The 16,359-nt window shown below is 46.4% G+C and overlaps 3 protein-coding genes across 22 annotated transcripts in view; 1 reads left to right on the top strand and 2 right to left on the bottom strand.

Annotated features, from left to right (window-relative positions):
- The window catches only part of DAD1 (defender against cell death 1), a 330,697-nt gene that overhangs the window by 214,932 nt on the left and 99,406 nt on the right, over nt 1–16,359 (bottom strand). The window lies entirely within an intron of this gene.
- MRPL52 (mitochondrial ribosomal protein L52) overlaps nt 1–16,359 on the top strand; it is a 244,816-nt gene that overhangs the window by 185,470 nt on the left and 42,987 nt on the right. The gene's annotated exons all lie outside the window — the stretch shown is intronic.
- Nucleotides 1–16,359, bottom strand: part of SLC7A7 (solute carrier family 7 member 7) — a 43,837-nt gene that overhangs the window by 2,347 nt on the left and 25,131 nt on the right. For all 3 annotated transcript variants that reach the window (XM_050796529.1, XM_050796527.1, XM_050796530.1), the window contains 4 exons: nt 4,287–4,412; nt 3,139–3,283; nt 585–708; nt 228–331 (listed from right to left, as the gene is read on the bottom strand). In XM_050796529.1, the coding sequence (XP_050652486.1) occupies nt 228–331; nt 585–708; nt 3,139–3,283; nt 4,287–4,412 (499 nt within the window). The remainder of the gene's footprint in view (nt 1–227; nt 332–584; nt 709–3,138; nt 3,284–4,286; nt 4,413–16,359) is intronic.

Here is a 16,359-nt window from a genome sequence, read left to right as displayed (position 1 = left end):
CTGGTTCACCTGCCACATGGCCCTCCCTCTCTGCCATCCCTTCCTTCAAAAGTGTTTGGATAATATAGACTGGAGCTCAGTATTAAGATTAATGACAACTGCAGGCTTCTGCTAGAAACAAGAAGAAAGAGGTTATGGTATCAGTTGGAAAACACAGGTAATCAAAGTCCAGGTCCTGTAAGTTCTACCGTCCACTGCCATAGCCCTTCAAAAGATGCCACTCTTACCTAGAAGCAGCCACAATGGAGGCATTGAGGCCACCAAAACAGGATAATGCAACTGACAGTGGAATTATCCAGTTAAATATTCCAAATGTCTGATCTGCAAAAGTCTAAGGGAAAAGAATGGAAGAGTCATTAGCAGGATCTAAAAGGGATGAAAGACATGGATGGGCATGCCCCAGATTCCCCTTATTAGGACTCCAACTCTTCTTCCACAGTGGGGGTAACAGGACCTTCTTGCAAGCCCCATATTCGAAATGAACTCCTTTCAAGGCCATCTACCCCCTTTCCAGGACTTTCAAGAGCCAGAATATACCCAGTACCCCACAAGTCACCCTCAACCTGCTAGTGAAAATCCTTTACCACAGCAACAGCATCACTGGCCAAGATGTCTCTCATGTCTAGCACAGTATAATAGGCCACATTGGTCAAGATATAGATGATGGTGACAATGGGCATGGAGATGCCAATGGAGAGGGGCAGGTTCCTACAGCCAAATAGAATAAAATACACATTAGTCCCACAGTCATATCCCTATCTCTCCTTTAATCCTTAGACTCTCCCTGCCACACCAGTCTTTCCAGGGATGGAGACTCTTGCTACATTTCCTCAATGCATTTGTCTTTGACGGTGCCCTGGATAGTGGCTGAAGCTCTGAACTAAACACTTAAGAACTAAAGAACATTAGGGGAAAGGAATATCATATTAGGAGATAGGACTGTGCAGCTGGGATCAGTGGCTCATGCCCGTAGTACCAACACTTTGGGAGGCTAAGGTGGGCAGATGGCTTGAGTCCAGGAGTTGGAGACCAGCCTGGACAACATGGCAAAACCCTGTCTGTACAAAAAACTAGCCAAGCAGCCGGGCGTGGTGGCTCACGCCTGTAATCCCAGCAGTTTGGGAGGCCGAGGCAAGTGGATCACCTGAGGTCAGGAGTTTAAGACCAGCCTGGCCAACATGGCAAAACCCTGTCTCTACTAAAAATATAAATAATTAGCTGGGCATGGTGGCACGCACCTGTAGTCCCAGCTACTTGGGAGGCTGAGGTACGAGAATCACTTGAACTCAGGAGGTGGAGGTTGTGGTAAGCCAAAATTGTGTCATTGCACTCCAGCCTGGGTAACAGTGAGACTCTGTCTCAAAAAAACAAAACAAAAAATTAGCCAAGCATGGTGGCGCATGCCTGTAATCCCAGCTACTTGGGAGGCTGAGGTGGAAGGATCACTTGAGCCCGAGGAGGTCAAGGCTGCAGTGAACCATGACTGGGCCACTGCACTCCAGCCTGGGCAAGGCAGTCAGACCCTGTCTGGAAAAAAAAAAAAAAAAGGATTAACAAAGAGTGTCCCAGCATAATAATGCACAGGAAAATGGGAGGTTATTTTGTTTTATACTCCAAAGATCTTTTGGTGTCAGGATTCCATCTCTAAGATTATCAACATTGGCACTTTTGTCTCAAGGTTGAGAAATATAAAAGGAAATTATGGAGGCAAATTGTGAAATTTAACATCTTCAGAGATAGGCCTTCAGTAGGAAGAGAAGTGTGTGTATCTGACAAGCAACCTGGAAGATATGTCTGCCCACCCCTTCCTCAGTTTGAGAACCTCAGGAGCCATCCTAACTGGTGGGCAAAAGAAAGATGCAAAGAGCTCTCAAGGTCCCTGTAGACCAATAAAGCCATGAACTTTATAAACATCCTTAACAGTAAGGCTGCCCAAAAGAAGCACAAAGTGGGGCAAATACTCTGCAAATACAGAGTCATGCAGCTTCTGTCCGGTAGGTGGAAGCACCACCCAGGCCTTCATCCTGCTTCTGTTATCTCTGCTCCCATAGCGTTACCACTAGTTGTGTACCAAGAGTGCTCTTCTGTTTCTCAAGCCAAAAGGAGTTTATTGGTATAAGAATTGTGATTCTTTTGACTTAAACATTTACAGAGAGCTGGGCACGGTGGCTCACGCCTGTAATCCCAGCACTTTGGGAGGCTAAGGCAGGCGGATCACCTGAAGTCAGGAGTTCGAGACCAGCGTGGCCAACATGGTGAAACCCCATCTTGACTAAAAATACAAAAATTAGCCAGGCGCGGTAGCAGGTGCCTGTAATTCCAGCTATTTGGGAGGCTGAGGCAGGAGAATCACTTGAACCTGGGAGGCAGAAGTTGCAATGAGCCAAGATTGCGCCATTATACTCCAACCTAGGAAATACAGCAAGACTCTCTCTTAAAAAACTCCATTCCCTGGCAAATCTTAGTTCCCAGAATCATAGAATTTTAGAGCCAAGAAAGGCCATGGAGGTCACAGAATTTAACCCCCTCAATTACAGATAAGGAAGCAGACAAAGAGATGGCCGGGCAACTCCCTCAAGGTCAGCCCACAAGTCAGTGGAAAGACAAACTCTAGGTCCTTGTCTTCCTATCCAGTGCTCTTTTCACTCTATATATAGACTACAGAGCAATAATGGTGGGGTGACTTAATTGAATGACTGAAACTATACCACAATGTCAATATGAATTTAGGAAACAAGGAAGGGATCAGAGGGAAACATAGGAAGGTTTCTGGATGTCTATATCCCAAAGCTATGTATGTGGGGATAAGGGTGGATGAAATATCTATCAAGGAAAATCTGTTTTAAAAACATACATAAGCATATAATACAACCTGCTTTAATTAATGCAGAAATTAATGAACAAATGTAAAAATGCATTTAAAAAAATTTACAAAGCATACATGAGAAAGTTCATATTTTAGCCCTGTTACTATGATCATAGACAAGTTACTTCTCTGAGCCTCAGGCCTCTCATCTATTAAAATGAGGCTGATAAAATTAACCTCATAGGTGGTTGTGATATGCTGTCTGTCACAGAGTAGTAGCTCATTAAATGATGGCTATCACTGCTATGGAAAATTGGTGGTGCAGTACCTACCTCTCAGGATTCTTGATCTCTTCAGTGACATAGTTGAGAGTGTCCCAGCCTGAGTATGAGAACAGAGCTGAGTACAGTGCCAGGGCAATGTCACCCACTGCATATGATGAACCCTCAAAGGAATTCTCAAAATGAGTGGAGGCTCCTGGAACCCAAGAACATTGGAAGGCAGGGGATTAGTGGCTTATTCTCCCACTTCATGATGATCAAGTAAAGGACTGAGAGAATATGGTAATATAATAGCAGGTAAGTGGCCTACAACACCTTTGGCAGCAAGAGTAACAGTAAGGGAACAGGAAACAGTAGAGAGACGTCTACAGAGATAGACCAGAATGCCCTGCATCCTAATGACATAGATGGGGATCTTGACAGGAAGGGTCCAGGGTAGCTTTCTAGGATAAGAAACCACCATAGAGCAGAAAGGCTGGAGAATAGAAACAATGCAGTTCTGCTCTGCTCTGCAGGCTGCCTGATTCCTGCCTCCTATCGCAATCTGCCAAAGCCAGCTCCCAGGGCATGGCTGTCAACCCTTTTGCCAAGATCAGCCTCCTCTGAGGCAGTGTGAATGAAAGTTAAAGGACAGACTTTGGGTCAGTTGTCCTGGATACAAATTTCAGCTCCTCTACTTGCCAGTAGCGACTTGGGCAAGATAATTAAATCTTTTTTTTGTTGTTGTTGTTGTTGTTGTTGTTGTTGAGACGGAGTCTCGCTCTGTCGCCCAGGCTGAAGTGCAGTGGTGCAATCTTGGCTCACTGCAACCACTGCCTCCTGGGTTCAAGCGATTCTCCTGCCTCAACCTCCCAAGTAGCTGGGATTACAGGCACCTACCACCACACCCGGCTAATTTTTGTATTTTTAGTCAAGATGGGGTTTCACCATCTTAGCCAGGCTGGTCTTGAACTCCTGACCTCATGGATCCACCTGCCACGGCCTCCCAAAGTGCTGGGATTATAGGCATGAGCCACCCCGCCCAGCCCAAGATACTTAATTCTGCAGCCTGTTTCCTCATCTATAAAACGTGGATAATAATAGTGCCTACCAAATAAGGTTATTATAAGAAATGAGATAATGCACGAAGAGCACTTAGAGGAGTGTGGCTCACAGAAAATGCTTAACAAAGATTAGTTGCTGCTAATATTATTTCTTACCCTGGCCAAGTCTAACAATGCCTGCAATGATGATCGCGATCAGCGCCAATACTTTAGCATAGGTGAAAATATCTTGTACCAGGGTTCCCCACTTGACATAGGCACAGTTAATGAATGTTAAGAGACCTGAAAGAAAAATAATACTGATTGGTGACTTACCCTCACGACTGTAGGACCTTAGACTCCCAAGCAATTTTTCCAGTACCAGTCACCAAGATAAACCCTTCAGCCAAAGACAGACCCTCTGACCTGCTCTGCACTGGAAGCCTCAGACCCCAGAATGTCCTCACCATTATCATGCAAAGGCCTCCATACTCCCTACCCCCCAGCACCTTATATGGGAGACACAAAACAAAGTGATTGCAGATCTGCTTACATAAAAAATACATCCAGATTTCCAATCACAGCAGTGGGAGGCAACTGGGAACTATACGGGATTAGTGATTGTTCCGGCTCTTGGCCGGTCTCTCCCTCCTACCTCCCATTCCCCATGGGCTCCAGGACATAGCACTCTGACTCTGTGGTATTACTGTTAACCTTGAGGAGTCCTGCTGTGACTTAACCAATGCTGAGCCAGCAGGTCAGGCCGTGTGGCCAAGGATTAGGATGAAGGCCAGATTTCCTGCCCACTGCCTGGCAGCTCAGCTGCCTGCTTTTGTGCTTGGAAAGATTCTTGCAGCTAAGAGTGGCTCCTGTAGAATAGGGACAGGGCATTTTTCCTGATGGGACAATAGAGAAATAAGAGCCACACACATTCCCCCAGTCCTTCTACTCAGAAGTACAGGTAGTCCTTTTACCAGGGTTCTTAACTAAGTTCTCCATAAGGCTCAAAATTCTTTTTCCCAAAGTGTTATGTCCATATTAATACAGATATACCTAAGAAAAAGGTTCATACCTTTTCTTAGAAAAGGATCATAGCTTTTATCAGAATCTCAAAGAAGTCCATTATCCCTCCCCCAACGAAAAAATTACAGTCTACGACTTGAATTTGAATTACTTGAAGAAATTCAAAAAGGGAGGCCCACAGATGCTGTGAGGTTGACCAGTAGCCCCAGGATGTAGCAGAGAAGAAAGCTGGAAAAAACAACATAGATCTTCCCACTGGTAGCATAGCGAATCGCTTCATTTATCCCTCCTTCTCAGCTCAGCAACTAGAACACTATAAGGAGGGCTTAATTTTACAGCCCTTCTCCCAAGGGCTCTAAGGGCAAGGTCAACATCACCCTGCCTTACCAGTCAAGAGAATGAGGCCTAGTACAGGTCTTGCCTACTTCAGGCCACCGAAGCAGTCAGAAACACTCTGAGTTATCCTGGCAGTGGTGTGGCCTTGGTGTCCCTAGTCCTCCTATTTTGTCGTGTCCTGGCCTCATCGCATTCTGGCTACTTCATCCTGAGAAGCAGGGAAGACTGGCCTCTCAGAACAGCTGCACCATCTGCTCTCTCTCACCCTCCCTTCCACCACCACCCTCATTCTACTCACTGCCCAAGTTCCTTTCTGCTCTTCCTGAGAAGGGGCATTCCTGTCCTATACAGATGCTTGCCTTTCTGCCTAATAAACAACAAACCTTATCACAGGGCTGGGCAAAAATGTACCCACAGCTCCAGGCCACCCCAGTGCTAAGTTAATAATTAAAGACACTAGTGTGCAGCACCCCACAAAATGACCAAAGTGCCTGTATCTTGCCCTCCACAAATCTTTCAAATCTGTTGCTCCTCCTCAGTCACCCATCCTTTACTCCCCACTGGACTCCAGCCTCCAGCCACTCAACAACCTAGTGCCCCTTCTACCCAGCCTGTAACCTCTGCCCTTATCCTAGGCTCTGTGGCTGGCTCATAACCACAACATAGCCAGGTTTCCAAGTAGAAACACCAGGCACAAAGGATGGTGCCACATTGTCAGGGGAATGGGATCTCCAAATACAAAGTTATGATTCCCTGCCAGGTAACCATAGGTCACAACACCAAACTGGAATAAGCTTACAGGACTAGTTCTAGTTCAGACTCAGAATCTGAGCCGTGTGCCACAAGGTTCTCTTCTCAGCTCTGTCCAGGGATGTAGGTAGGGAAAAGGAGGGACGAGCAACCAATTCACCACCCACTACTATAGCAGATTCTGAAATGGAAATACATGGCTTGTTTATATTTTATTTTATTTATTTTATTTTTCTTTTTGAGACAGAGTTTCACCCTTGTTGCCCAGGCTGGAGTGCAATGGTGCGGTCTCAGCTCACGGCAACATCTGCCTCCTGGGTTCAAGCAATTCTCCTGCCTCAACCTCCCAAGTAGCTGGGATTACAAGTGTGCGCCACCACACCCAGCTAATTTTTGTATTTTTAGTAGAGACGAGGTTTGACCACGTTGGCCAGGCTTGTCACAAACTCCTGACCTGAGGTGATCCACCCACCTCGGCCTCCCTAAGTGCTGGGATTACAACGTGGGCCACGGTGCCCAGCCTATATTTTTTTATTATTTATTTATTTTTATTTATTTATTTTTGAGATGGAGTCTTGCTCTGTCGCCCAGGCTGAAGTACAATGGCATGATTTCAGCTCACTGCAACCTCTGCTTCCCAGGTTCAAGCAATTCTCCTGCTTCAGCCTCTCAAGTAGCTGGGACTACAGGCATACGCCACCACGCCCAGCTAATTTTTTTGTATTTTTAGCAGAGACAGGGTTTCACCATATTGGCCAGGCTGATCTCAGACTCCTGAGCTCAGGTGATCCACCCGCCTCGGCCTCCCAAAGTGTTGGGATTACAGGCATGAGCCATCACACCTGGCCCTAATTTTTTTTTTTTTTTTGGAGATGGGGGTCTCACTCTGTCAAATAAGCCAGAGTGCAGTAGAGAAATCATAGCTCACTGCAGCATCAAACTTCTGAGCTCAAAGGATCCTCCCATCTCAGGTACCCTAGTAGCTGGGATCAAAGGTGTGCACCACCATGCCCGGCTAATTTGTTTTATTTTTTATTTTTCTTTTTTGAGACGGAGTCTTCCTCTGTCACCCAAGCTGGAGTGCAGTGGTGCGATCTCAGCTCACTGCAACCTCCGCCTCCAGGGTTCAAGCAGTTCTCCTGCCTCAGCCTCCTGAGTAGCTGGGACTACAGGTGCCCACCACCATACCTGGCTAATTTTTATATTTTTAGTAGAGATGGGGTTTCACCATGTTGGTCAGGCTGGTCTCAAACTCCTGACCTCATGATCCGCCCTCCTCAGCCTCCCAAAGTGCTGGGATTACAGGCGTGAGCCACCGCACCTGGCTGTTTTACTTTTTTTAGAGACAGGGTCTTGCTATGTGGCCCAGGCTGGTCTTGAACTCCTGGCCTCAAGCAATCCTTCCACCTCAGCCTTCTGAGGAGTGACTGGGATTATAGGGAGGAGTCATGGCACCTGGGTGGCTTGTTTACCTTTTAATCCCTATTGCTTCTCTACTGCTCTCTTTTTTTTTTTTTTTTTTTTTTTTTTTGACCCCAGGCTGGAGTACAGCAGTACAATCTCAGCTCACTGCAACCTCCGCCTCCTGGATTCAAGCGGTTCTCCTGCCTCAGCCTCCCGAGTAACTAGAATTACAGGCATGCACCACCACGCCTGGCTGATTTTTGTATTTTTAGTAGAGACGGGGTTTCACCATGTTAGCCAGACTAGTCTCGAACTCCTGACCTCAGGTGACTCTCCCGCCTCAGCCTCCCAAAGTGCTGGGATTACAGGTGTGACTCACTGTGCCCAGACTCTTCTCTACTTCTCTCTCCATCCATATGTATCCCTCTCTTTGTCCACCAGTATCCCACCTCCCCCATTCCTGAGCCTGATTCCTCAGCCACTGACACACTTTCTAGCCCTGATCTTCTCTCTGTACTGAGCAAAGAAGGCTCAGTTTGAATGAGGAAGGGAATCCTACAGAAAGAAACCAGGGAGCAGAGGGAACTGACTGAAGAGAGCTAGTCCTCCTCTTCCTCAAAGCCCAGCTTCCTCCAGGGCCTCTTGGCTGTGGGAGCAGGAAATGAGTATGGCAGGCAGCAGTGCTGACAGGGCTTTTTGTTCCCACCTCAGCGGATACAGCTGACCAGTGGCCCCAGAGCCCAGCCAAGTGCACTGCTCTTGAAGTGGAGCCCAACCTCCTGCTTCAGGGCCGGGGACAGGAGGGGACCATGGGGTTAGGATAATATGGAGGCAACTGCAAGTTAACCTCGAGGGCAGAGATGCCCTCCCCTAGAGGGCATCCAGCCTAGGCAACAGAGCAAGACTCTGTTTCAAACAAATTTTTTTAAATAAAAAAATTAAAATGTTGACTAGGATCAGCAGAGCCATATAGTCTATCACTATAGACCTTTCTGTATTTGTCATCATTCCACAACGTTATTCAGCCGACTAATAATCTACCGAACTATATTTTTATCTAGTCTACCTTGTCAACGAGAATATCATGAGAATTTGCCACGAACCTCTCCAAAATCTGCATACACATGCTTCTGCTCTAACAATCTAATGATGCTATCAAACAATTCAAATGAAATTAGTATATATGTAGAATATTTGTAGCCACACCCTTGCAGTGGCCAAAAACTAGAAACAACCCAAATGCCCAGCAACAGTAGATTGAATAAATACTAAACAGCACTAAGAATAAACAATCTGGGACAGGCGCAGTGGCTCAAGCCTGTAATCCCAGCACTTTGGGAGGCCGAGACGGGCGGATCACAAGGTCAGGAGATCGAGACCATCCTGGCTAACATGCTGAAACCCCGTCTCTACTAAAAAAATACAAAAAACTAGCCGGGCGAGGTGGTGGGTGCCTGTAGTCCCAGCTACTCGGGAGGCTGAGGCAGGAGAATGGCGTAAACCCGGGAGGCGGAGCTTGCAGTGAGCTGAGATCTGGCCACTGCACTCCAGCCTGGGCGACAGAGTGAGACTCCATCTCAAAAAAAAAAAAAAAAAAGAATAAACAATCTGTCATCCCAGCATGTTGGGCGGCCAAGGTGGGCAGATCACAAAGTCAGGAGTTCGAGACCAGCCTGGCCAACATGGTGAAACTCCGTCTCTACTAAAAATACAAAAAATTAGCTGGGCGTAGTGGTGGGCACCTGTAATCCCAGCTACTCAGGAGGCTGAGGCAGAGGAATTGCTTGAACCTGGGAGGTGGAGGTTGCAGTGAGCCAAGATCCTGCCACTGCACTCCAGCCCCGGCGACAGAGTGAGACTCTGTCTCAAAAAAAAAAAAAAATGAACAATCTACAACTACAGACAAAAATACAGAAGAATCTCAAACATAATAAGCAAGCCAGATGCAAAAGTGTACATATAAATTATATCCATTTACATAAAATCAGGGAAAACTAATCAATGCAACTAGAAGTCAGAATAGTGATTTCCCTTTGTGTGGGGTGGAGAGGCAGGGACTGGGAAGAGCATAGGAAGGGTTCAAGGGTGCTAGTTACACATGCGCTCAACTAGTGACCATTAAGCCATAAACTTATGAGATTGCACTGTTCCTTCTGTATATTATATTTGAATAAAAAAAAAATTGAACCAAAAAGTGAGGTTAGCAGAGTATGGCTTGTTCTTAATGAGTTCATACAGGTTACTAATGATTTCCCACTCTTCTCCTCATACTTCACTAACCAGGTTTAACTTACAAGCCTAGAATTTGGGCAATAATCCACCTTAAGTTATCACTTCATAGTGCTGCTCCTGCTCATCCGCCTCTGGTGGAAAGCTGGGTTATCACTTGTGGTAGGTAGACTAATGGCCCCCCAAAGATGTCCACCCCCTAATCCCTGGAGCCTGTGAACCATGTTATATTGCATGGCAAGGGAGAATTAAAGTTGCAGACAGAGGCCAGGCGTGGTGGCTCATGCCTGTAATCCCAGCACTTTGGGAGGCCAAAGCAGGCAGATCACTTGAGGTCAGGAATTCCAGACCAGCCTGACCAACATGGTGAAACCCAGTCTCTACTAAAAATACAAAAAATAGCTGGGTGTGGTGGTGTGTGCCTGTAATCCCAGCTACTCGGGAGGCTGAGGCAGGAGAATTGCTTGAACCCAGGAGGCAGAGGTTGTGGTGAGCCAAGATCCCACCACTGCACTCCAGCCTGGGTGACAGAGCAAGACTCTGACTCAAAAAAAAAAAAAAAAGTTGCAGACAGAATGAAGATTGCTAATCAAGTGATGAAACGGGGAAATCATTCTGTATTATCTGGGTGGGCCCAATGTAATCACAAAAGTTCTTAAAGATGAAAGAGGGAGGCAGAAAGGTCAATGTCAGAGTTGTACAATGTGAGAAAGACTCTCCCAGTGACTGCTGACTTTGAAAATGGAAGGGGCCATGAGCCTCTAGAAGCTGGGAAAGGCAAGAAGATGGATTCTCTCCTTAAGCCTCCAGAAAGAAACACAGTACTACTTCATATTAGCCCAGTGAGACCCATTTCAGACTTCTGACCTCCACAACTATGAGATGATAAATTTGTGTCATTTTCAGCCACTCAATTGGTGGTAACTTGTTAGAAAAGCAATAGAAAACTAATATATTGGCTGGGCACAGTGGCTCGCTCCTGTAATTCCAGCACTTTGGGAGGCCAAGGCAGGCTGATCCCTTGAGCTCAGGAGTTTGAAACCAACCTAGGCAACATAGAGAAACCCTGATTCTACCCAAAAAAAAACAAAAATTAGCTGGGCCTGGTAGCATGCACCTATAGTCTCAACTACTCAGGAGGCTAAGGTGGGAGAATTGCTTGAGCCTGGGGAGGTCAAGGCTGCAGTGATCCGTGATTGCACCACTGCATTCCAGCCTGGGTGACACAGCAAGACTGTCTGAAAAAAAAAACAAAAAAACCACCTAACTGCAGGCAGAAAACTGGAAGCAGCACTGGGTTACTATTCATTACATTTGTTGAAAAATGGCGAAAGGGGAAGTGAAACCCTTGACAGCTCACTGGATCTTGGTGTACTGAAATTTCCCTCTCGCTGCAATCAAAAGAATCTAAATGTGACCTTATGCAAAGGAGGCAGGCATCCCTTATGATAGCAGATCCTCAAACAAGTCTGTACATCTCTCTTTAACGTACTACATCAATCCCAGCTCTTCTAGCAAATCATCACTTTTGAACAACGTATACTCTTTCATTATCATATTCTAATCAAATATCGCTGATGGCTATGAAATTGTTTCCTCCTTTCAGTAAAAGGTCAAATACGGGCCGGGTGCAGTGGCTCATGCCTGTAACCCCAGCACTTTGGGAGGCCGAGGCAGATGGATCACAAGGTCAAGAGATCGAGACCACCCTGGCCAACATGGTGAAACCCCGTCTCTACTAAAAATACAAAAATGAGAGGGCTGTGGTGGTGCGCGCCTGTAGTCCCAGCTACTCGGGAGACTGAGGCAGGAGAATCACTTGAACCCAGGAGGTGGAGGTTGTAGTGAGCCGCGATTGCACCACTGCACTCCAACCTGGTGACAGAGCGAGATGCTGTCTCACAAAAAAAAAAAAAAAAAAAAAAAAAAAAAGGTCAAATATGTTTATTAGCCTTACTGGTAATATTTGTAGATAAGAGTTCAAAAGCATCATTTCTGATCTCCCATCCTATTTTCTCCAAATGCATTACTGAGCAACTCCTCTGCCTTTATTCTCTTGCTATGTAGTACCTGATAGTCTCCAAAATACCCAGATTTATACTTTTATCTAGGCATTTTTCTCCTTTCCTCTAAAATTTCTATTTTAAAGCCTTATTATACACATCTCTCCCAATCCCTACAAACCTCCTCTATCCCTTACCAGGAGTTTATCTTTCTGCTATCTTAGAATTTACGGTCAGGAACTCTGTTCTGTGTTCTTTTTGCTTTCACATATACAGCCTTCAGTTCACAAAGAGACGAAAATTCCACCTGCCACTCAGTTTGCTACTTTAAGCTTCACTCCACCAGTGAGACATCTCAGCTATCTCCTGACTGGTGACATCATTCATCCCACAGCAATCAGCAGAAGGATAGCAGTCCCTAGGCTTAATTGGGTGAGCAAGCTCTTGGTCACATGTTGCTCAGAAAAACTGCACATTTCTAGGTTAGGCTGGGTCTGTGTATAGTCAGATGCACACTATTCATGGGGAGAGGCCAAACCAGTTGTGAAAAAAATCACAACTGGCATACTCAGGCCTGCTAATACCCTGGTGTCTCCAAAATACTCTACCACTGCTGTTTCCTCAGAGGGTCCAGATTTAAGCTCTCTGGAAATGCCTCGTATCTGTGACCTAAACCCAGAGATTTCGAGTCTCTTCTTCTTCCTTTTCTTTGCTGCATCCCCATTTGTTTTGTCTAATGTTGGTTCGGGAAACTCTCTACACCTTAAAATCACATTTTCACCCTGGCTTCTTTGATACATTATTTCTTCCACTCTCCCTAGGTGCTGTTATTTCTCTCAGATAGCAGATGGCCTTCAAATTCCTTTACCTTTCAGTCTACAGAAACATTTTACTCCAGGTGTGGTGGCTCATGTCTAGAATCCCAGCACTTTGGAAGGCCAAGACGTGGGGATCACTTGAGGCCAGGAGTTGGAGACCAGCCTGGGCAACATAGCGAGACCCTTTCTCTACAAAAAAAAATTACAAATTAGCTGGACTTGGTGGGTGCACACTGATGGTCCTAGCTACTTGGAAGGCTGAGGTAGGAGGGTCACTTGAGTCCAGAATTGAGCCCACAACCATGCTACTGCACTCCAGCCTGGGCAACAAAGCAAGACTTCGTCTCAGAAAGTAAAATAACGTTTTTGGCCATGTGTGGTGGTGGCTCACGCCTGAAATCCCAGCACTTTGGGAGGCCGAGGTGGGCAGATCACCTGAGGTCAGGAGTTCATGACCAGCCTGACCAACATGGCAAAACCCCATCTCTACTAAAAATACAAAAATTAGCCGGGCTTGGTGGCACACGCCCGTAATCCAAGCTACCTGGGAGGCTGAGACAGGAGAATCATTTGAACCAGGGAGGAAGAGGTTGCAGTGAGCCGAGATCATGCCACTGCACTCCAGCCTGGATGATAAAGCGAGGCTCCGTCTCAGAAAAAAAAAAAAAAAAAGAAATAAAAGAAAAGGAAAGAAAGAAAGAAAAGAAAAAAGGAGAAAATAAAATAATTTTTTTTTTTTTTTGGAGACAGAGTCTCACTCTGTTGCCCAGGCTGGAGTGCAGTGGTGTGATCTCGGTTCACTGCAACCTCCGCCTCCCGGGTTCATGCCATTCTCCTGCCTTAGCCTCCCGAGTAGCTGGGACTACAGGCGCTCACCACCATGCCCAGCTAATTTTTTGTATTCTTTAGTAGAGACGGGGTTTCACTGTGTTAGCCAGGATAGTCTCGATTTCCTGATCTCGTAATCCACCCACCTCGGCTTCCCAAAGTGCTGGGATTACAGGCGTGAGCCACCGTGCCCGGCCAATTAAAATAAAAATTTTAAAGAAACAACCAATTCGCTTACTCAGGTGTCGTGGGTGAGAGCCTCTGAAATTGCCTTTGCCAAATTATGACTGAGACAGTGAAAGAGATCTATCTTACCCGACTCCATCTTGCTTCTAACCTCCAAGCTGTATTTATTCATTCCATGGCACAGGCTGAACTAACTTTGGGAGAAACTTAGTTTATAGTTTAGACAAATAGGATAACAGCCCTTTGCCAAAGCAGACCTCCTTCTTGCCTGGGACTAGATTGCCTTTGTAGGACTAACACTAGCCACAAGATTTAGAAATGATGGTTTAGGGCTGGGCGCAGCGGCTCATGCCTGTAATCCCAGCACTTTGGGAGCCCGAGGAGGGCGGATCACCTGAGGTAGGAGTTCAAGACCAGCCTGGCCAACATGGCAAAAACCTGTCTCTACTAAAAATAAAAAATAAAATTAGCCTGGTGTGGTGGCATGCACTTGTAACCCTAGCTACTCGGGAGGCTGAGGCAGGAGAATTGCTTGAACCCGGGAGGCACAGGTTGCAGTGAGCCGATATCACACCACTGCACTACCGCCTGGGTGAAAGAGCAAGACTCCATCTCAAAAAAAAAAGAAAGAAAGAAATTATGGTTTAGGAGTCATGCAGCTGGAAGTTACAAGATTCTGACCCTCCCTAAACTGCTCCTAAGATCAGTGCTTGAGGTATTTTCCAGACCCTGCCCTTGGTGGATCAGCTGGCCCCACCCAGATCAATAAACTGGCTTATCTGATCTTGTGGTCCCCACCTAGGAACTGACTGAGAGCAAGAAGACAACTCTGACTCCCTATGATTTCATCTCTAACCAATCAGCACTCCTGGCTTACTGGCTTCTCCTGACCCACCAAGTTATCCTTAAAAACTCTGCTCCCAGAATGCTCGGGGAGACTGATTTGAGTAATAATAAAACTCCAGTCTCCCGCACAGCTGGCTCTGTGTGAATTACTCATTATTGCAATTCCCTGTCTTGAAGAATCAGCTCTGTCTAGGCAGCGGGCAAGATGAACCCCTTAGGCAGTTACACCTCTGGCAAGAAGACACACCAAATACAATCCCTGTGGGTCACTGGATCAGAGTCCTCCCGCTCTCCTTCCTGGAACTCAGTCAGCACTTTGGTCCCTGGGACTCTGACCACTCTGAGGGAGCAAGCAGGCAGTTTGTACCAGGAGGGTCTTATAGTAACAACCCCATGAGTCCCTTCTCCAAGCCATGTAAATCCAATCCTTATTGGTTTGCTTAGCTAGGGGTCAGTTCAAGTCCTCAGGTACAGATCTCAAGTCTGAGTGAGCATCAGTATCACCTGAGGAATTTGTCGACCCACAACTTCAGGGCCCCACCCCCACAGGTTCTGATGCAGGAGACCTGAGACAGTTTCACAGGCCAGTCTGAGGACCTGCTTTTCTGGGTGTGTTTCCTTAGGAAATAACCACACACAGAACAACTGTATCAGAACAGCCGCAACCCTTTGCTAACTCAAGGCTCCTCTATCCTGGCGCAAACTGGCATCACTGACGAGCTTTAACAAAGGCCAGTGCTCAGGCCCCACCCAGACCAATTAAGTCAGAAATTCTGGGGTGGAACCCAGGCATTGGCATGTTTTTAAAACTCCCCAGGTGACTCTGAAGCATGGTGACAATTGAGAATGGCTCTTCCCACCTCCAGTGACACAAGACCCTCATCAATTCTCCTCAAAAGCAATTTTTCTGCTTCCCCAATTCTCGTTCTCCAATTCTCATCTCATTCTTCTCCCCAGTGGTTCAGATTTATGCAGTCAGGGAGTGGGAATGAGGAGTATTGTTTTCTTTCTTTTCTTTTCTTTTCTTTTTTTTTTTTTTTTTTATTGAGACAGGGTCTTACTCTGTTGCCCATGCTGGAATGCAGTGGCACGATCTTGGCTCACTGCAGCCTGGACCTAATGGGCTTAAGCAATCCTCCCACCTCAGCCACCTGAGTAGGTGGGGCTACAGGCACGCACCACCATGCCCAACTAATTTTTTTTTTTTTTTTTTTATAGAGACCAAGTTCCCCAGACTGGTCTCCTGAGCTGAAGCCATCCTCCTACCTCAGTCTCCCAAAGTGCTAGGATTACAGGTGTGAGCCACAGTGCCCAATCTGAGTATCATTTTCTTAATTCCCCAGATGATTCTAATCCACAGCCAGAGTTAGGACCCACTCCTGCCCAGCATCTTCTGCAACCTCCTGTAGGCTACCTGTCCAGCTTCTCCTGCGGCAGAGAGAAAGGGAACAGAGAAAGGAAGAGAGCAAGGATGAGCCCCCAAAGGGCCTTGATGATCAAAGCAACATAAAGGTCTACCCCTTCACTGCTGGTCAAGAGTTTGTTCCAAAGTTCACAACAAACCCACACTAGAAAGAACCCAAGGCTCTGATGAAAGCCTGTTTCTTGAGGTGAATATGGGCCAGAAAAGGTAAGTTTCTTCACCTCCACCTTCAGATGGCTCTTGGGAAAAACCCTCTGAAAAAGGCAACTAGCTTCCAAGTAGAAGGTTCAAAGGGCAAAAGTCAGTTGGGGGCCCAGCGTCTGACTGTTCCACCTCATTAGCCACAAGTACATGAGATTGGTCATTCTGGTACCAGGAGAAGCTGCACGAGAACACCTGGCCAA

This window comes from Macaca thibetana, chromosome 7 (assembly GCF_024542745.1).
Source record: "Macaca thibetana thibetana isolate TM-01 chromosome 7, ASM2454274v1, whole genome shotgun sequence".
Lineage (NCBI taxonomy): Eukaryota > Metazoa > Chordata > Mammalia > Primates > Cercopithecidae > Macaca > Macaca thibetana.
Note: the sequence above shows the minus strand (reverse complement) of the source record. Positions and strands in the feature narration are given on the sequence as shown.